This window comes from Theropithecus gelada, chromosome 13 (genome assembly GCF_003255815.1).
Source record: "Theropithecus gelada isolate Dixy chromosome 13, Tgel_1.0, whole genome shotgun sequence".
Classification (NCBI taxonomy): domain Eukaryota; kingdom Metazoa; phylum Chordata; class Mammalia; order Primates; family Cercopithecidae; genus Theropithecus; species Theropithecus gelada.
Window position 1 is genome coordinate 45,923,712 of NC_037681.1, and position 22,300 is coordinate 45,946,011.

The 22,300-nt window shown below is 40.6% G+C and overlaps 1 protein-coding gene across 25 annotated transcripts in view; it reads right to left on the minus strand.

Moving 5' to 3' along the window:
- Positions 1-22,300, minus strand: part of DTNB (dystrobrevin beta) — a 300,791-nt gene that overhangs the window by 200,645 nt on the left and 77,846 nt on the right. For 23 of the 25 annotated variants that reach the window (XR_003115265.1, XM_025353993.1, XM_025354009.1 and 20 more), the window contains one exon: positions 15,156-15,310. The exons of the other annotated variants lie outside the window; for them this stretch is intronic. Coding sequence is in view for 22 of the 23 variants with exons in the window: in XM_025353993.1 (XP_025209778.1) it covers positions 15,156-15,310 (155 nt within the window). In the remaining variant the exon portion in view is untranslated. The remainder of the gene's footprint in view (positions 1-15,155; positions 15,311-22,300) is intronic. 25 annotated transcript variants of the gene reach the window in all.

A 22,300-nucleotide genomic window follows, 5' to 3' on the forward strand; every position in this document is an offset into this window, starting at 1 on the left:
TAGACACCAAATTAGAAAGCAGTCTAGAAAGATAAGATAGAAATAGAGTTATATAATATAGAGAGAACAAATTCTCCACAGTATTTCAAATTAATGAATTTTCTTTTTATTTTCTCCAGCCCACATGATACCTTTCCAGCTCCAAAGAAAAAGGAAAAAGGAGCTGAAAGTCCAGGGTCACCCAACTCAACAAGAGAGTTCCATGACCGTAACCCAGACACGAAAACCTCGCTTCAAATTGTTCCAAAAGAAGAGCTCAGACAACAGGACACACACTCAGCAGGTGCATGGCCGTTGGCTGCCTCCTCCATGTCCTGGTCCCACCACTCAGAGGCAGGATGGGGTCTGGGGTGAAGCCAAAAGCGTACCCAGAATTTCACCTTGCTCTCTCCCAAGTAACTGTGTTCCCAGCCCCACAACTTTCTTAATGTGAAGAACAGGATATAAAATATATGGGCATTTCCCCTTACAACGTTTAAAAGGGGGAAGGTAGAAAAGATAAAATTGGTTAGGGCTGACCTAAAGATATTGCTGGCTGATTACAAAATAACTCTGATTTTTACCACTAAAAATATATATTTAACACAAACCAGAAGCAAGGAGTGAAGACACTGTGGTGCTTAGCCTGAAGGACGGAGGCCCCCAGGGCTGCCATTGGACCCACCACCGGACCCTCCCAACAAGAGTTCCTGTCTTGGCCGGGCACGGTGGCTCACGCCTGTAATCCCAGCACTTTGGGAGGCTGAGGTGGGCAGATCACGAGGTCAAGAGATCGAGACCGTCCTGGCCAACATGGTGAAACCCCGTCTCTACTAAAAATACAAAAATTAGCTGGGCGTGGTGGCAGGCGCCTGTAATCCCAGCTACTCAGGAGGCTGAGGCAGGAGAATCGCTTGAACCCGGGAGGCGGACGTTGCAGTGAGCCAAGATCGCACCACTGCACTCCACCCTGAGCAAAAAGAGCGAAACTCCATCTCAAAAACAAAAAACAAACAAACAAAAAGAGTTCCTATCTCACAAGGCTCGAGACGAGACAGACTTATTCCTCTGCATCTTTCTGGCAACTGAGAGAATCTTGATTCCAGTATATGTAAACTGAGGTCATTCTTATTGAGAATAATCTTTAAAATAAGAAACTGGTAAATGGGGAATAGAAAAGGGAGGTAGAGTAGAAGGCACAACAGGAAAGAAGCTGTGCAATAAAAATCTGGAAAAGACGAAGAAAGCCAAGGGACAGTCTCACCTCCAGACAGCCTGCAGGCCAGCAGGAAGTAGTTAAGTAATTTGACAGTTCCTCAATTTAACTTCTAATATGGAACTACTCTGGGGGTGGGAGGAGCTGAGAGCTATGCAAAAGGGCTGACAGAACAATTGGCAGTATGGAGCTACCATTCAAAGGGCCGCTACATATCACTGAGCACTGATGGTGAAGCGTGAGAAGTGCCTACTCGAATAGGCTAAAGAAAGGTTATCCTAAGTGTTTTCCATCTCAGGATCCAAGAATACTCTTGTTTGAGACCTTGGTGGAATATGGGAGGAACCAGAGAATGACATTAAAAACCATAATGCCACCTAACATTTGAATGGAGGAACAGATATGGAAAATGCCTCTATGGACATGCAAATAACCAACAGATCAAGATAAAGTCAAAAGTGTCTATTTAAAATTATTGAGATTGGCCAGGTGTGGCAGCTCACACCTGTAATCACAGCACTTTGGGAGGCCAAGGTGGGCAGATAGTTCAAGACCAGCCTGGCAAAAATAGTGAAACCCCATCTCTACTAAAAATACAAAAATTAGCTGGGTGTGGTGGTGGGTGCCTGTAATCCCAGCTACTTGGGAGGCTAAGGCAGGATAATTGCTTGAACCCAGGAGGCAAAGTTTGCAGTTAGCCAAGATATCACCACTGCACCCCAGCCTGGGTGACACAGTGAGATTCCATCTCAAAAAAAAAAAAAATATATCTATATATACATACACACATATATATATAAAAAATATATATGTGTATATATGTATATACACACGTACATATAATAAAATTATTGAGATAGAAGATGCTAGAAAACTTTTAGCTAGTAAAAAGTGGCAAACAAAATTAAATGTATCATATCCTTTGTCATAAATTTAATCTTTTTTTTTTTTTTGAGACAGAGTCTCGCTTCGTCATCCAGGCTGGAGTGCAGTGGCGCGATCTTGGCTCACAAAGTTTAATATTTCTATAGCTTACATGTGTTAAAAATTACCTTTTTATAATACTACTTTCTCTAAAAACTTTTGATTTGCCTACCATGGAGTTTTTTTTTTTTTTTTTGAGACGGAGTCTCACTCTGTCGCCAGGCTGGAAGGCAGTGCAGTGGCCCAATCTTGGCTCACTGCAATCTCCAACTCCCTGGGTCAGGCAATTCTCATGCCTCAGCCTCCCAAGAAGCTGGGTTTACAGGCACGTGCCACCACACCCAGATAATTTTTGTATTTTTAGTAAGACGGGGTTTCACCATGTTGGCCAGGATGGTCTCGATCTCCTGACCTCATGATCTGCCTGCCTCCGCCTCCCAAAGTGCTAGGATTACAGGCGTGAACCACTGCACCCGGCCATGGAGTTTTTCATAAATCTTCAAGATGACAAGGTAGAATTAGATTTTGGTATCTCAGAAGACTCTCATAAATAAACTCAGGATCAATCTCCAAAAGTTGTCCTAAAGTCACATCATATCTGACATTTTCCAAAAACACGAGGAATGAACCTAGCAAAGCCATGTCCAAGCACTCCGTCATCCACCAACCAAGTAATTTGGAAAAAATCACTGAACATCTCTGAGTTTCAGTTTTCTCATCTTTCAAGTGCTAAAATAGCAGTTCTCAGTGTGATCAGGGGACCCCTGGAAGGTATTTAAACATTTTCATGGAGTTTTGGAGTATTTCATAATAATACTATGACATTATTGGTCTTTTTCAATCTCATTCTCTCAAAAGTATACAGTGAGGTTTTCCAGAGACAATGTGACAAAGCCACAATTATCTGAAAAGGCTATTAAAAGACTCTCCCTTTCCCAACTATATAGCTGTCTGGGGCCAAATTTTCTTCCAAATTTTAACCAAAACAGCATATCACAACAGATTGAATGGATAAGCAAATATGGGAATCCATGTGTCTTCTATTGAGGCAAATATTAAAGATATGCAAAAATATAAAACCATGGCACTCTTCTCACTAAATTTTTGTTTTGAAATAGTTATTTTTCATAAAAATGTTATTTATATTAACATATAATAGGTTCATCAATGTTATTTTAAGTGACTTAATTTTCTTTTATTTCTTAACTTTTTTTTCTTTTTTTTGAGACAGACTCTTGCTCTGTTGCCCAGTCTAGAATACAGTGGCTAGATTTTGGCTCACTGCAACCTCTACCTCCCAGGTTCAAGCAATTCTCCTGCCTCAGCTCCCAAGTACCTGGGACTACAGGTGTGCACCACCACGCCCGGCTAATTTTTGTATTTTTAGTACAGATGGGGTTTCACCATGTTGGCCAGGCCAGTCTTGAACTCGTGACCTCAAGGGATCCACCCACCTTGGCCTCTCAAAGTGCTGGGATTACAGGCGTAAGCCACCATGCCCAGTCTCAATTTTAACTTCTAATATGGAAATATTGACAGATTTAACCCACATAAATAAAAACTCTTTGGGGTCCTCAATAATTTTTACAGTATAATGAGGTCCTGAGACCAAAAATTTTGAGACCTGTTAGGAGAGGTTTCCCATCTCTAAAATTCCAGGACTCAATAAATAATTTTATGAAAGGTAGGTTGGTTCTTTTTGTCCCTTATCTTTTTATTTTGTTTTTGCTCTTGAGTTGAACACATTCTTTGCATTTCTCCTTATTTTTAAGAGCTTAATATTAATACAAACTATAATAAAATGTAAATCATGCATTCCCACAATTCTCATTTTTCTGTTTCTCTCCAGATGTATATATACTTCTACATACTTGTGAACAGAATAGATATAAATATATCATCTATTTTTTCACTTAACCTATTAAACATTTTGTTTTGTACAAATTCTTCATTTCTAATCCTTTTAACAGCTACCTAATCCACTGAGCGAAACTACCATGATTTATGCCTCCCTCTATAAAACACAGACTGCTTTTATCATTGGACGCAGTCTCATATTTTTTCTTAGAAACAAGTGTTTCTGTTTGCTGCTCTCTGTTACTCTAATCTAGACTGACAACTATTACCCTATAGGCCATTCTCACTTCCCTTCCTCCACCCTTGACTACCTCTTCTCATTTTTAAAAGGGGAGAGGAGTAACCCCTTAAAAATGAAAAATCCAGTATCAATAAAATAACATGAGAAAGTAAAATAATTTAGCAATAGATCATCATTGCTACAGTCTCCAACTTCATCATTTCCAACAAAAACTCCTATTATGTGCAACATATAAATATTTACCCATTGCCTTATCATTTAAACAATGGATGACATTTAGTTAACTGTCTTGAAAGGGACACTGCTAAAGTTTTCAGGTTAAAACATTTTTATGCAAACTTCTGAGTATAGTTATAGAGATATTTTATCTGACAAGGGCAAACACACATTAATCAGAGTTACAGCTGTTGTAACTGAAAGGGGCAGCCTTTCAATTATTCTCACACTGAATTTCCCCAAATCACAGATTTATTTTGGACTCTGAAAATAAGAGTAACTTATAATGACAAAATAATATAATGTTACTGTGCTTTTTATTAGAGATATTTTTATTTGTTATGGATAAAGGAAAGATTAGGAAAACTTCAAATATTCTGAAATATTGTATTTCTCTCAGTGCAAAGATTATTTCCTTTGAGAAAATCATGGAATAATATTGATGAAAACAAGGAGGATGCAAGTACATTATGAAGTTTAAGCTTTCAATTAGAATTCAAACCAAAATTACTAATTTTCTCATGTCACACTTAATTTAAAATCCTTCAATTAAGGTCAGGCGGCCGGGTGTGATGGCTCACACCTATAATGCCAACACTTTGGGAGGCTAAGGCGGGTGGATCACCTGAGGTCAGGAGTTCGAAACCAGCCTGGCCAACATGGCGAAACCCCCGTCTCTACTAAAAATACAAAAATTAGCCAGGTGCAGTGGTAGGTGCCTGTAATCCCAGCTACTCAGGAGGCTGAGGCAGGAGAATTGCTTGAACTCAGGAGGTGGAGGTTGCAGTGAGTCGAGATCGCACCACTACACCCAGCCCAGGCGACAAAGCGTGACTCTGTCTCCAAAAAAAATGTTTAAAAAATCATTCAATTAATCCAGGAAATAGTAAGCATCCATTGTTTTCCAGACACTGTCAGTCACTGGGGATGGAAAGCTGAAGGACAGCAAGGTCCCTCCCTTCAGGGCATAACTGAGCTGTAGGTAACATGTCACGGGAGTAGAGAAGAGGACACAATCCTAGGGTGAAAGATTAAAAACATCAAAGAAGGAGGCACATTTTCACTGGGATGTGGAATCTGAAGCCTTTTTTGGAGGAGAGACAGAAAGTCAGGGGTTACTGGCATTTCAGTGAGAACGAAGAATATAAACAAAAAGTTTGACTACTTTGACTCACTCAAAACAGGTCACTCAAAACCAGAGAAATGCAAATCAAAACTACACTGATAACATTTCTCACCCATCAGATTGGCAAAAATTCAAAAGTTAGAAACATGTGCCATTGGCAAGGCTATGGAGAGACAGATGCTTTCGCACAATGCTGAGGGGGACCTAAACAGTGCAACCCCATGGCCCTGTGGCGACAGCTAAAAAGATCCCATGGTATGCTAAGCGTAGGAATAGGCGAGGGATGGGGTAGAGCGGGAGCAGTCAGGAATGGAGGTGAAAAGACAGGCTGTGGTTGGATTGGTGAGAGCCATGATGTCATGATAAGAACCTTATCCAGCAGGTCATGAGGAGTGAGTCAAGTTTGTTATGAAAAATAAGGACATCAACAGAGCTGCATTGCAAAATGATGATTTAAACTCAAATTTGCTTATGATTGAAAGGAATAATAAAAGCAGCATCTGAGAAAGCACACTCCTCTTCCTGAGGCTGCCACTGAGCCACTGAATAAAGTGACGAGGAGACCAGGGTCCTTTGTTTTTTGGGTGATGAATTTTTCTGCTTTATTTGAATACTAGTGAGTCATACAAAAGGCAGTAAGGCAGAGGAGACATCGCAAGTCCAGAATGGGACTGCACGCTGGACTGTGCCACCAATGAACACCAAGAAGGGCCTGGACCAACAGCCCCATGCCCCACAGGCTGGGGAACTTCTTTCAACTCATGAATCATCAGTGGGGAAGTCGGGGGTGCTTTCCGAGAGCATGTGGACAGCAAGTACTGCTAACAAAAATCCTTTTCTAAAAAGAAAACAATCTTGAAGCCACTTGTCATTTCTATGTAAAGAATCATTTAGTAAGACACTCTCCTTCACAGGCCCAACTGGAACAAAACCTCACTTCTAGGTCTCTACAATTTTGTTCAATCTAATTATGCTAGTGAGACAGGCCTCATTACTATAGAGACCTGATCATAATAAAACCCATTCTACACCCTGTATTTCATCCCATCTAAGATGCACTTATAAGATCACTTGTAAGATACACCATTATTTTTTTTTCTACCCTTAAGAAAGAAAAGCACTCAGCCAATTAAACTAACTCAATGACTTAATTAACCATAATCCTTCGTGACATGTGAATTGGTCACACCAGCCTCTTGATGAACTGAAATTCCTTTCATCTATTCAGGGGAACTTGGCAGTTTAGTCTACCTTCAGATGCAATGCTTTAGTGTGACAAGAAATTATTTTGGTTATATCTCAGTAATAAAAAAAAAATGCAGCTTCATCTATTTGGGGATATCCTCTTTTTTAAAAAGGCTCTATAAAGCCTCATTAAAAAAAAAAAAAAAAAGGCTCTATAAAGCACCTGGTTGTTGCTTTGCAAAATAATACAGAATTCCTCCAATGCTGAATATTTGTTTCACTAACATCCAGTGTTAGTGAAACATTCCCCCTCTATTCTGTCCATGCCTTTCTGCGTTTATAACAACATTGTGTTTAATGCCAAATCCCAGTATACTCTTCTGATAACTTTTTTTTTTTTCTTTGAGACGGAGTCTCCACCTATTGCCAGACTGGCTGGCAGATCGTGCAGTGGCATGATCTCGGCTCACTGCAACCTCTGACTCCTGGGTTCAAGCGATTCTCTGGCCTCAGCCTCCTGAGTAGCTGGGACTACAGGTGCATGCCACCATGCCCAGCTAATTTTTGTATTTTTAGTAGAGACAGGGTTTCACCATATTGGCCAGGATACTCGATCTCTTGACCCTGTGATCTGCCACACTTGCCCTCCCAAAGTGCTGGGATTAAAGGCATGAGCCACTGCTCCCAGCCTCTGAGAATATTTTAAATGACAACACATGTAGTGCCCAAAGTGGACACAACTCAGTTGAAGTGACAACAAATGATCAGCTATGATCAAGTTCACGCATGTGCAGGAAATGACAGCCCATCATAACCACGGCCTAACCAACTGCAATGGTGTGAGGTATCATTGGCTATATATCTCGACATCAGAAATATTAAGATGTGAAAAAGTATCTTCAAATCAACGAAACACTACTAATCCACACCAAAGTACACACTAGCAAAGGGTTGCTAATGGAGATTATAAAATCTCCTTAATTAGAATACCTATGAAATAACACATATAGATACATGTGCCAGGCAATGCTTGCCAAACTCTATTCAATGTCCAGGAAAACAAAGTCAGAACATCCAGAAGATGTCTCACTTCAAAGTGAGGAGAAAAGTCATTTCACGACATAGCTGGAGAGAGTATTTTGTCAAATGTAATCAGAGGACACCTCCAGGCATGAAATATTCTTGCTATTCTTAAAATTAACCAGCAATAGTATAATCCCATTTTTATACAATTGCCACCGCCTTGGTGAATCAACAGAAATGTGGCATGGTGTCAAATAAAGTGTTACCAACAGTATCTCCTGCATACATTGATTGTAAGAACGTTATCTACTCTCCTATCTGCTCATTTCTCCTCCCTCTCTCCATTCTTTGCTTATTCAGGTTTCTTTTCCTTTTCTTTTTTTTTTTTTGAGATGGAGTCTTGCTCTGTTGCCCAGGCTGGACTGCTGTGGTGCCATCTTGGCTAACCGCAACCTCTGCCTCCTGGGTTCAAGCAATTCTCCTACCTCAGCCCCCTGAGTAGCTGGGACTACAGGCGCCTGCCACCACACCTGGCTAATTTTTGTATTTTCAGTAGAGACGAGGTTTCATCATGCTGGCCAGGCTGTCTTGAACTGACCTCAGGTGATCCACCCGCCTCGGCCTGCTGGGATTACAGGCATGAGCCCACCGTGCCCAGCCTCAGGTTTCCTTTTCATAAAGATAGGCATCAAATTAAAAATTGCCTGCAAGGTGGGTTGAACTCTTCAAACTAAAGTCAATATTGTTACAGAATTCCCGGGTTGATGCGTTTCCGCTGGAAATCTCTGTGGCCCGTGGCACCTTTGCCCGAGTTTTGCTTGGGCCCACTGGACTCGTTCCACCCACTTGGCCTGGCAGGCTGCACTTGGCTCACACTATCAGCCTGGATCCCACGCCTGCCAAGGGTGAGCCAGGCGCAGAGCAGTGAAGGGAGTGTGAGGGAGTGTGGGGTCCGGCCACTACACACAGCCAGGCATTCCAGCTGAGGGGGAGCAGGCAGCTCCAGGCACCAGCGCGGGCGGTGGCTCTCTGTGAGGCTGCACTGGACCAGGTGTACTGCAAGCTACTTCCACAGCTGGCACCAGCGAACACGGTGGCACCCAGAAGCTTGGAGATGCCAGGAACCGCAGAGCCCCAAGGAGGGTGTTACAGCCCTGGCTTGGGGAGCTCCTATGTTTAGGCTCCCCAGAGGGGTACAGCTCTTTTCTCCTTTCTTCTTGTTGCCCAAAACATGGCAAGCAAGGGGCATATTTCAGCCCTGTTTGCGTTACAGCTCTTTTAGACCTGCCATTTTGTGGGTCCCGAGTTCTTGTCCTGTACCCAGGAAGAATGAGGTATGTGGACAAGTGGAGGGTAAGCAAGGCAAAGAGGAGCTTTATTGAGCAACAGAACAGTCTGGAAGAGACTCGCAGTGGGTAGCTCCTCTCCACAGCCAGAATGTCCCGACAACTGTTCAGCTCTTGGCAGAGAGGACATCCTGGAGTGGGTAGGTCCTCTCTGCAGCTGGTTGTCCGGACGTCTCTTCAGCTCTCAGCAGAGAGAAGACCCTGGCAGGGTAGCTCCTCTCTGCAGCTGGTTGTCCCATCATCTCTTAAGCTCTTAGCAGACCGGAGACTCTGGGGTGGGTAGCTCCTGTCCACAGCTGGTAGTCCCATCATTTGTTCGAGTTTGGTTGAGTTTAGGGCTTTTATGGGCCTTAAAGGGGAGGAAGTACATGCTGACTGGTCCATGGTGGCCATGGGTGGGCCTGGAAAAAGCACAAGTTCTCACTCCAGTCCACAGGACTGGCAGCTGGACCCCCAGGCTTCAGGCCCTCCCTGGCTTGAAGGTGGGGCTTCACCGGGAACCCAGGCTCTTCTACCCAGGGGCCTGTCTGCCTCCTACTGTTCATGGCACCCAGGTGTTCATGCCGAAGGGCACCTGTAGGCCAGTTCCAAGATGCCCTCAGCCCCCCATGGCCTTCCTCCCATGCCTGTCAGTGCCCAAAGTCTGGGAGGGCTGAGGTGGCAGGGGCCGGCATGTCAATGCTGCCCTGAGCGTGTGCACACCCGGCCAGGCTGCAACAGTGCCCAAGCTTGGCCTGAGCCTCGCTCTGACACTGGAGCAGGCGTTGGGAGCAGGGAGAGGCCAGGCAGTGGGAGCAGACACCTCCAAGCCTGCGGGGGCAAGGGCAGCCTTCCCAGGCCCCTGACAGTGCAGAGATACCCGGTCTGCAGCTATGGCTTGACTGGCTGCAGCTGTGCCCGGGGAAGGCAAAGCTCCCACCCTGTCAACTGAGAATAGGGTGGAGCTTCAGCCTGTTCCTGGCTCCCGCCAGCTCTATGGAGCAGGCAGCCCTGTCCCACTGCCTCCCCCAATGCAGCCAGCATCGTGGCAGTGGCCGTTCTAGACGGGCCACAGATGCCATCAATATGAAGATCTAATAAATAACAAATAGCATCTCCTTTCTAAGGAGAAATATTGCACTTTTCAGAATCCTAAAGTTCGGAAACTTTGGGGAGAAATTTAAATACATTTACTGCTTATTTTAAGTAACTTTTAAGCCTTGAAAGTCAGTTAGTTTGTAAACCCTGAAGAATGTTAATATATCTGGACTACTCAGCAAAGTATTAGTCTTGGGGTGCTATAACAGTACTGTACTATGTTCAGATAATAATCACAATCACAAATTTGCAATGACAATTTTTCTATTATTACAATTCTTAAAAATATATCAAAGTAGAGAGAATAGTATAATATGCCCATCCCAGCCAGGCACATTGGCTCACACCTGCAATCCCAGCACTTTGGGTGGCCGAGGCAGGAGAATCACCTGAGATCAGGAGGTCGAGATCAGCCTAGCCAACCTGGTGAAACCCCATCTCTACTAAAAATACAAAAATTAGCCGGGCGTGGTGGCAGGCACCTGTAATCCCAGCTACTTGGGAGGCTGAGGCAGGAGAATCACTTGAACCTGGGAGGCAGAGGTTGCAGTGAGCCAAGATTGTGCCAATGTACTCCAGCGTGGGCAACAGAGTGAGACTCCATCTCCAAAAAAAATAAATAAATAAAAAAGCCTATCCAGCTTCAACAGTTCTTAACAAATGACTAATTTGGTTTCATTTTTGCTTTTACTTTCCCTCCAAACTTCATTATTTTGGGGCAAATTCTAGACATACTATCTCTTAAATTAACTTTTCCCCAACTTTTTTAAAATAATGGACATCCAGGGCCGGGCACGGTGGCTCACGCCTGTAATCCCAGCACTTTGGGAGGCCGAGGCGGGTGGATCACAAGGTCAGGAGATCGAGACCACGGTGAAACCCCGTCTCTACTAAAAATACAAAAAAATTAGCCAGTCACGGTAGTGGGCGCCTGTAGTCCCAGCTACTCAGGAGGCTGAGGCAGGATAATGGCGTGAACCCGGGAGGCGAAGCTGGCAGTGAGCCAAGATCGCGCCACTGCACTCCAGCCTGGGGGACACAGCAAGACTCCGTCTCAAAAAAAAAAAAAAAAAAAAAAATAATGGACATCCAGGATGCTTCCAGTTTGGGGCTAGTATGAATATAGTTGATAAGAGCACCCCTGAAAAGTCTTAAAACCTAGGATTAGGTTTTAATTTAATTGCTAGGTCATGAGGAGGTGTCAGATTAGTTTTATTAAGAAACCACCAAGGCTTCTTGCAGTTTGTTGAGAGTACTGGATGTTCCAAATATCTTTACCAATACTTGAAATCAGTATTTAATTTTAGCTATCCTAATAGATGGGTTCTGCTGAATTAACTTATAAACGCATTTTATTTCTCTTGTGTTTTAAAAACAACTAAATTACATAATCCACAGACTTTATTTTGGGTTAGTTTTCCAAGCCAAAAAAAAAAAAATGTGTTTTAAAAAAGAATTAAAACTATATTAAAATAAACCAATGTGTAATTCTCTTCATATCATTAAAAAAAAAAATTTCTGCTGTAATGTGTTACATTAAGAAAGAAGCTAAAATTTCTTTACATCAAAATGCTGTAACAGAAAGGTGTGCAGAGTACAACACTGTGGACTTAAAAATCATAAGGCATATGAGGAAAACAGAGTTGGAACAACCACTAAAAATCTAGATGGCTTTGTAAATAGAGGACAAACAAAATAATCGGCCCAACTAAATCCCCCCAGGCGCATGCACTGAAGTCACTGTCAGATGGTGTCTTTCCGCCTTCAATCCTGAGCCACTGATTTCCTTCTTCGTGAGACGAGCACACAACTTCCAAAACAGATCGGTTACATCAAAACTAGGTATCGGATCCAGGGGAAAGCTTAATTCTGTCCATCGATCATGTGAGCACAGGAGCAAAACGTCTTCACAGCCTCTTCACTCAGCTGCAGCTTCATCATCACAGCACTGCACGAGGCGAGGCAGCTCATGGGTCCTTGAAACCAGTCACTTCTCTCCCTAAAGGAAGGTACTGCAAGATTTTCACCCTCTTTCTTAAAATAGTCATACTTTCTCTTTAATTGTGATCACTTTTTTGTTCAGCACAGAACATCAAAATGCTGGGGAAAAGTGCATATGAAAAAACAACGCGATTTCTAATTTGTATCAACATTGTTTTCTATCTGATTCCCATTAAGGAAACACATACTGAAGCACAACAAACTGAATGAGAAAAGCCCATTTTCAAAAAGGAACGAAAAACTCATTGAATTTAACTCTTGCAGCATGAAACTTTGTCCAAGCTGTCTCATTTCTTGGTCAATATATCAGTATATTCTATGAGTGATTTCTATTTCCTCTGAGGGTTGTTTTTTTTTTTTTTTTTACATTTTCATGGACTGGGATAAACTTCTCTTTTCCAAATTTGACACATACAAAAACGCAGATTGATTTTTTTTACAGGAATATGAATGAAGCAGGTAAAAAGTAATGATCACGTTGTGAGTTCAAATGTATGTCATAAGGTTAATTTGCAGAATCCTAGATAGCATTCTTAGAATTAACAACTGTACTTTTTAAAATTTCTTCAACATTTTAAACTGTTATTCCAACAGTATTAATAACTGTTATTATCAACTGATGATGAGAATCATCAGAATACTCACGTTGCAATTAAATTAAAGATTAGGTTTAGTACCCCCACATAACTGTCATCCATTTCTCAATGTTCATCACTGAATAGTTCTTTGTGTAAATTCCCTTCCCCGTTCCAATACGGTTTTGCTTAAGAGTACCATTCCAGAACTTGATCCACTTTAGCCTGACCTCCAGGAAGCATCTTGTGTGAAGAGCCATGTGAACATCATACACAAGATTACATCAGAATATTGTGTGGGCCACCATGGAAGGTGATGATACCTCTAAAGCAGCAGCAGGAGCAGCAGTGAGAGGGGCTCCGAGCTGTGACTTCATCATACTCATCTTCACTTACATCCCTGAAGGGCACATTAATACCTGAAGGGCATTCTTGTACCAGGATTATGTTCAGACAACCTCATATCATTTGAAAACGCATATTTGGAGGGCGGGGGAGGGGAATGTGAACTATGTTTCATTAGAATAAACTGAAGCACAGAGATATTTTTAATATGCTAAAAGCTGATGCTGATTGCCATTTATGCTGAAAGAAAAAATAAACAGTGCATACAGGCAAATCTGCACAAAACCAATCAGGCAAAGCGTACGCAAATTTGGGAAGAATATCTCCTCAGATGTTACTAAAAATAATTCTCCATTATCATGGGTGCCACCTTCAATGCTAAAGCTGAATAACCTCTAAAGAAACTAAAAACTATTTGAAAGTCTGAATTCAAATAACCATGAATTCTTAAGTTAAAATGTAAAAAAGTATGTAGGTGGGGAGGGGGCCATGTGTGTATGTGTTTTTCATTCTTTTTTGAATCAGAGTATCACAGGTCAGGAGGATCTAGTTTACAACATCCTTTCAGTTCTCAAACCTTTAAATGTGTTCCTTTTATAGTTTAGCTTTTTATCTTTCAACAATTTTCAGACTTACAAAAAAGTTCTCAGATTACCAAAAAATTCCCATTTTTCCTGAACCAAGATTCCTCAAATGTTAACACTGCAGAAGGATGCTCCTTTATCCTTAAATAGTTCAGATCAAATGTTTTAAAACACAGGACATGCTCTTAAATAATGACGTACAAATATCAAAATCAGGAAGTTAACATTCACTGACGCAATACTATCATCCAGTCTATAAACTTTATTTAGATTTTTCCAATTGTCCCAATAACGTCCGTTATAGCAACAGAAAATCCTGGCTTGTGAGTTCATTCAGTTTTTCACGTCTCTTTAAACTCTTTTTACCTAGAACATTTCTTCGTCTTTTTTAATCTTTCCTATTATTGACACTTTTGAAGCGTAAAGGCCAGTTAGGTTGTAGAAATTCCTTCGTTGGAGTTTGTCTGATGTTTCCTTGGGATGAGATTCAGCTTATGCTTTCTTGGCAGGAGTTACCGGAGAAGTGATACTGAGTACTTCTCAACGCGTCCTATCAGGAGGCAGGCGGTATCAGTTTATCCCTTTAGTGGTGATAGGGATTTTGATCACTTGGTAAAGTGATATCTGATCAGTTTCTCCACTGTAAAGTTACTATGTTCTTTTTGTAATTAATAAATATCTTATGGGGAGATACTTTTAGACTATGTCAATATCCTGTTTCCATTAACTTTTTTACCTATTAGTTTTAGCAAAGTGTTTTTAAATTCCTTTCCAGAATTTTCTAGGTAAGTTTAACATTAAGCTTCTTTTATCTAATCTCTACCTTAACAAATGGATGCTGCAGCCAGTGTCTATCCTCTGGCTGAGGCATGGACACTGGCTGTAGCATCCATTTACTAGGTGTAGACAGTTCTCTGAAGCATGGTTAAGATTTCAGGAACGCACTCATTCCAGCCTCTCGGTCAAAACCACCAGAAGGAAATAAAATCCATCTTTTTCTAACATGAAAGTGGTAGTGTACCCTTGAGGGATTTTATACTGGCAGGTGAGAGCTGTATAGTGTTCCCTGTCACCAGCACTCAGGAAACAATGCAGTACAGTTACATAGTTTTATATCAAGATTCCCTTATCTCATGGTTTCAAGAACTCCTCTGAAAAAGTAATATATGTCCTGTAACAAAAATGTACACACTTGTTCTTAAACATTTTTCTTTAAAATATTTCATTTTTTTCCGAAAAGACACCCCCCCCACCCCGCCCCCAGTTCCCCCATTAAAGAGTTTTCAGGTGAATTTTTACCCGCCGGTTTTACTAATCCACTCCCCACCACCACCTTTAAAGCTTTTTTCCTCCCCTACTCAAGACCTTACTAGACTGGAGGCAATCTGGCAAAATCTGTTAGAAGGTGAAGAGAGGGAAGAGCGCTCTTCTAGCCCTAGATTCTATAAAACTGTCCTTACCTGCTGTGGAAAACAGGTGCGGACTGAGTGCTCTGTGTAACCAAAAGATGGCCCTTCAAAGACAGCTGTTGGGAGCTTCAGAACTTCCTTCAGAAACTGGTCAAACTTGCTAAATATCATTAAGCCATTGGAATCTGACATCTGGGAGAAAACATCTATGAGAACAAAACCAAATAAAGTCAAGCTATAAGGAAGTATCAGCTTTTTATAAATGGCTCTATGTCATTTGTATACCAAACAAAAAGTATCATTAAAAAAGTATCATAAAATTATTGTGACTTTTAGTTAATATTAAAACTATTCTCATCCTTATTAACACTGTGTGGCTACCCTGCAGACGAGGCCCCTCTCTTCTACTCACTTAATATTCTACCTAAACATTAAATCAAATAACCATTCATGTATGACTACCCTACTATTTTTGAGTGTTTAAAACTAGATGATATATAACTTTTATTTATTTATACCTTTGTTCCAAGAAGAATTTGCAGCAGCATATCTTCATCTCTTAGTATCGCCACATGTGTTTATATAAGACATATGTATGATTGAGTATATAAACATATTAGCATCTTGGTGATAGGGTATGAGAGAAATTGTATTATACTTGTATATTCTATACTGATGATATAATGCATGCCTGTGAAATAACACATCTGAAGGAGCCATAGAGAATATTTAAAATATTTATCTAATGAGTTCCAAAGCAGAATAAAAATAACTCATCTAAACTCTTCTATTCCAAGACACTTTGATACTGTAAGACCCTATTTTTATATTAAGTCAGGTCAAGCAGATGAGAAAGAAGCTTCCAGTAATACTACTACAACTTTATCTGCTTGCAGGGAGTTCCTGTCTCTAACCATTCTTCTCTTCTCATCCATAGTTGGGGAGTAAAAGAAAACTAGAAGTCAAAAGCATTTGACAAAGAAATGTGAATGGTAGAAAACTAGGCAGTTTTTCAATCCATTGAACTTCCTTACAAACAAATTAGTAAGCCAAATATGCACAGAAAAATCATTTCCTGAGGACTTTTCAAACATAGCATTTTGAAGACTCATCCAGCCTGGGCAACATAGTGAGACCTCATCCCTACAAAAAAATTTAAAAAATTAGCCAGGCATAGTGATATGCACCTGTAGTCCCAGCTGCTCAGGAGGCTGGGGTGGGAGGACTGCTTCAGCCCAGGAGGTCAAGACTACAGTGAGCCGTGATACCATGATCACACCACTGCACTCCAGCCTGGGATAGAGTGAGACCTTGTCTCCAAAAAAAAAGAAAAGAAAAGAAAATTCACATTTTATATATTCACAATGAAGAGGTATAGTAGAGATCTATACCTATTTAACAGATATACATAATATATATATATATGCATTACTTTTTGGGTTCAATTTTGCGGAATTTATACTGAAGCATCAGGTGAAAAAATTTTTAAACACACTTAAAGAAAGATAAAATGTTAGGTTATTGATCCACAGGGTAATTTTTAAGGCATTAGAAAAGAAGAAATTACCAAAGGAATGAAAATATTCAGTGTGAACTCTCATGATTGCCGCTAGTTACAGTTGATGGAAAAATATTAAATACCCATATGGGGGGGAAAATCCAGCAAGAGACTAAAAGATGGCCCTAGTAGAAAGTAAAATAAATTAATTAACAAATACATATTAAGTTCCTGTTATGTGATCCAAGTGCAAGCACTGTTAGGTGTTTAGAAGCACAACAAAGAAATATGACAGATGGTCCTTATCCCCCAAGACACTTTCAATGTAGCTAGAAAAATAAGATATACTTGAAACAAAGAAGAATTTGAGCTGACCACAGAAAAAATAGAGGCAAAAAGATACATGTTAAGCCCTACCACGTGCTAGGCACCACTACAGTTAACTATGCTGAGTTTGCCAGTAGCCACATTATCCTCTTCTTCCTTAGTAACAAAACACTAATTTTACTTTGTGCAGGAATGTACCAACTAACAAGCTGCAAGTTCCCAGCAAGTAGTGGTCATGTGACTAAGTTCTAGCTAAAATGAGCTTGTAAGCAGAAGGGTTGTAGAGGACTTCCAGAAGGCTAGGTAAACAAACCTAACTGAGCTGAAAAGCAGGCCACTTTTTCCTTATTCTCTCCCTCCTTCTTCTATCTGGAGTGCAGCTATGAGAGCTGGAGCTCCAGCTGCCATCCTGGACTATGTGGTAATCTCAATCTTGATATAGAAATCACACTAGAATGGTAGGGGGAAAAAAGTGTGAATCCCAGATGAACATGAAGTTACCATACTGGCCCTGGACTATCCACCTCTGGACTTCTTTCATGTGACAGAAAATTAAACTTCAACTTTGTTTATGATACTATTATTCTGGGTTTCTGCTCTCATGCAACGAACTCTAATACTAAGCATTACTCTACTATTACAGCTTAGAAAGGTTAACTTGCTTAAGGTCAAAAAGTTAAGAGGCCAAATCAAGTTTAAACCCACACCTATCTGACTCCAAAATAAAAAGCATTACACCACACTCCTTCAAAATATAATTTAGAATAGATACAAAAACACATGTGAAGGAGTTGTCAAGTTCTTTCTAAAAGAAAGAAATTTAGAAGCTAGGCCTTGAATGAGAGGATCTGGAATGATGGGGCCAAAACAGGTTGAGGATAGGGACTGGGGGGCACTAAAGAAGAGTAGGATAAAAGTCTCTATGACAGGAATGTGCAGTGTGTACCTCTATACTGGTGATAAGCAGGAAATAGGGCATTGAAGAACACATTCTATGACAGCCAATTTATATTAAGAAATAAAGAAAAACAAAGACGGAATAGGAAGAGTATTCCTGTTATAAAAGAAAACGATGAAGGAGGGAAGCAATTTGGATTTAGCTTAAAAACTTCTAAGTAGAGATCAAATTTTTAGAAAGCTAGGTTTCAAGGCGATTAGACTGTTAATGATCAGTACACAATGAATAAAAGAAAAAGAATGGAATTGGAGACACCAGCTAGGAAACCTTGTAAACAATGCACAAAGGAGGTGGGGGGAGCCTGGATTACAGTAGTGACAGTGTGTGCAGGGACACGGGAGGCCAAATCCAAGGCATTTCAATGCAAGGAACTGCAGCTGATGGCAAACTAGATTACAGAATAAAGGAAGTTTAAAAGTTAGGATTCTTTTAAGTTTCTAGCTTGGGAAAATGCTGACAAATCCAAACTGACATAAGCAAATCGAATATAAAGATATTACACTTAGCTCTGAACATAACTGTTTGAAATAACTAGCAATTTTTTTTGAGACGGAGTCTCGCTCTGTCACCCAGGGTGGAGTGCAGTGGTGCGATCTTGGCTCACTGCAAGCTCCGCCTCCCGGGTTTACGCCATTCTCCTGCCTCAGCCTCCTGAGTAGCTGGGACTACAGGTGCCTGCTACCACGCCCAGCTAATTTTTTGTATTTTTAGTAGAGACGGGGTTTCACTGTGTTAGCCAGGATGGTCTCAATCTCCTGACTTCATGACCAGGCTGCCTCAGCCTCCCAAAGTGCTGGGATTACAAGCGTGAGCCACCGCACCCGGCCCAAACTAGCAAATTTTTTAGTGGAACTACCCTGCAGACAGTTAGAAACAATATTTGACCACAGCTCTAGACTACAGATAGAGAACTTTGAAAATGTTACCAATGATATGAATAAATGATGCTCTTCCAAGGAGGGAAGAACATAAATGGTTTAACCTTTAAATAGCTGGCTGCTGATCAGGCATGGTGGCTCACACCTATAATCCCAGAACTTTGGGAGGCCCAGGCAGGAGAATCGCTTGAGCCCAGGAGTTCAAGGTCAGTCTGGGCAACATAGCAGGACCTCGTTTCTACAAAAAATAAAAAAAATTAGCTAGACATGGTGGCAGGCGCCTGTAGTCCCAGCGACTTGGGAGACTGAAGGGGGAGGACTGCTTGAGTTTAAGAGTTGGAGGCTGCAGTGAGCTCTGATCATACCACTACACTCCAGCCTGGATAACAGACCAAGACCCTATCTCAAAAATAAATAAATACCCGGCTGCTATTCTTACAAGGAGGAAAATAATCATTCATTAAATCTGAATGAAAACAAAGGGTCAACATGGGAGGTGGCAGACACTGCCAGGTGCTTCAGTATCTTCTTCCCTTTCTTGCTCACTAGCTGAGCCCGACTGCTGGGAATGGCTTGTGCCACTTAACAAATAACTTCTCACCCTCCTTTGCACATTGCAATACTGGAGTCGATTTCTGGAAAACTCTCTGCTTTCCTAACAGAGGCACCTCCTTCTTCCTTCTGCCTGGAGTAAGTACAGAGGCCTGGGATACGGCAGTCATCTTTTGATCCTAAGGAAGAAAGCCATATGGCAGAAGGAAGACGGGAAGAAATGAAGTCTGTGATGACAACCATAAGTCAGGGTAGCAACTTTGAACTTATCAGCCTTTGGACTTATTTTGACATGAGAAAAATAAATCCTAATGTGCTTAAGCCACTGTCAGTCAAGTTTTCTATCACCACTCTGTGTATTCATAACTGAGTAACTAATGAGTAATTAACCTGTGGCCATTAATGGTGGGAATATTCAGGACCAGCGACTTTTAGCTTCCAAGTACATGAAAACATATGTGTATAGCTTCACAATCACAAAAATGTGTATGTATACACCCACACCAACAAATCTATACCTAACCCATTCAGAGTAATAAAAAGGAGTGACAGGATAGTAAAATGACAAACCACTCCCACGAAAAAGTATTATTTCAGTTATACTTAGTTACTATGTCATACGAATAGACTCAAAGTAATAAAAAAATTTTTATTCGTAAGAAACGATAACAGGCCCATATTACAATAAGTGAAGCAGAAACATGTCTATTTGTTTTAATGAGAGATGCTGCTAGACCCCAAAATTGAAGGCACAGTGAAGTAGTTCATCACTTCTTGAGTTATTGGTTTAAAACAATTTTTTTATGAATAGCCTTATCTGTGAACAATTGTAAAATTGTAAAAAACAATTTTACAATGATTGCTAATTCTTAAATCTTAAATGAAGTTTAACAATCAACCTAAGTTATTGTGAGTTACCTATGTATATATAAAAGGATCTTATCAAAGAAGTGAATAAAATAATAAAATTTAATGAAAATATTTTAAAAATTAAACTAGTACTCTAATTAAATAAAGCCCTAAACCCTCCTGGCATTAAGGGACTAAATTACTTACCAGATCCCCAGTTAATTTCCCCAGTAATTCTCTTTCTATTTATACACCTCTGAAAGTATGCTAATTCCCTAATAGTTATTTCCAGCTAAAATAAGGAAGCTTTCTCCCTTGTGAAAAACCCAAAATCAAGTCCTTAAACATACATGTGTGCGCAATTTTTAAAATATTCTATAATATCTTTTGTGTAATAAGCAAAATAATGCTACTGGGCCACCATCATCACATATGTTTTGATTTTTTCCCGGTGATAATGACCCTGGTTTTGCTGGCTGAATCTATCCATCTATTTCGACTCCCCTTTCATCCCCACACGACTAGCCACATGCTTTTTTTGCAAGATGACAGGGCTGTTGAGACTGAAGAAATGAGTCTATAAACGGAAAAGCCATTTTCTTTTACATGTTTGCTTTCCCTGGCAAATGACTCTCATCTGTCATCTTTCTACCAGCTCAGCAACCTAACCCACAAAACCATGCACACACATCTGTATGTTGATAAATACCTAAACACAACTAGGCCCGACTGCATACTGTAGTTCGAAACTTATTAATATGCCACTGGCCAGGTGCGGTAGCTCACGCCTGTAATTCCAGCACTTTGGGAGGCCAAGGCGGGTGGATCGCTGAGGTCAGGAGTTCAAGACCAGCCTGTCCAACATGGGGAAACCTGGTCTCTACTAAAAATACAAAAATTATTAGTCAGGCATGGTGGCGCATGCCGGTAGTCCCAGCTAATGGGAAGCTGAGGCAGGAGAATCGCTTGAACCCGGGAGGTGGAAGTTGCAGTGAGCCGAGATTGCAGCACTGCACTCTAGCCTGGGCAACAGAGCGAGACTCCATCTCAAAAACAACAAAAAAGAAACTCATTAATATGCCACATCATTAAGCTGCAATGAGGCTGGAGGGTGGGAGTCTGCATGCCTTGGGCTTCTGGTGTTGATTCAGCCAGGAACTACCTGAGACAAGGCTCCAGACCTCCTTTGGTTTTTGTTTTCCTTTTTCTTCTTTTTTCCCCTTTATTCATAAAATACACATTTAAGGCTTATCTCTTACTTTCTTCCATTTCTAAAACATTTTGGTTATTTGAAAAATGTAAATCTAGCCATCACTCATTCAGATTAAACAGTCAGTTCCATCTACTGAGGAGAAGGGATGGTTAACAGAAACCAGTGAAGATAATTATGCAGCCATGGGTGGTTAAAAAACTACAGCAGAAGAGTCTAAATTCTGAACAGGTGAAACTGGTTAACTATAACTTCAAAGGGAGGCCCTTCTACAGTCTGCTGATGAAACATCAAGGAAGCAAACAGCTGAAACATCAGTAGGAATAGTCAATTCTGATCAAAACAGAAAGAATCTCAGGTCATCTTTTCTCTGACTGCTGATAGTGTGGTCTATCAAAAACATGCAAAAAGATAAATAATATAAATTATTATTATAAAACCATTGTGTTAGAACCCAGAGGAAAACCCCTGTTATTTTGGTATATTTCTTATTTTCTATATGCATAGCAAATTTTTGTTTAAAACTATATTACACTTATGCATTTTGATCTAAAACCTATTTTTAAAGACATTATATTCAATCATGTGGGTGTCCTAAAACTTAACTGAGTTCTCACTTTTGGACACTAAAGATGTTTCAAGTTTTCAAATAAGTGTTGCAACAAATATACAAAAAACTTGGGGTATACTTCTGATTAATTCCTTAGGATAAACTCAAGAAGTAGACTTACTGAATGAATATGAATCTTTTTAAAGCCTTCCTGAAATATACCATTAAAGTGCCTTTCAAAATGGTAGCACCAGCTTTTTAATGAATTTTAAAATAAATTTATGAATCGTTTGCTCCTTTTAGTGCAACCAGATGCAATTTGAATAAGGAGACTAAGTTTCTTCGAAAACAAATAGCAGAATTAAAGTAAATAA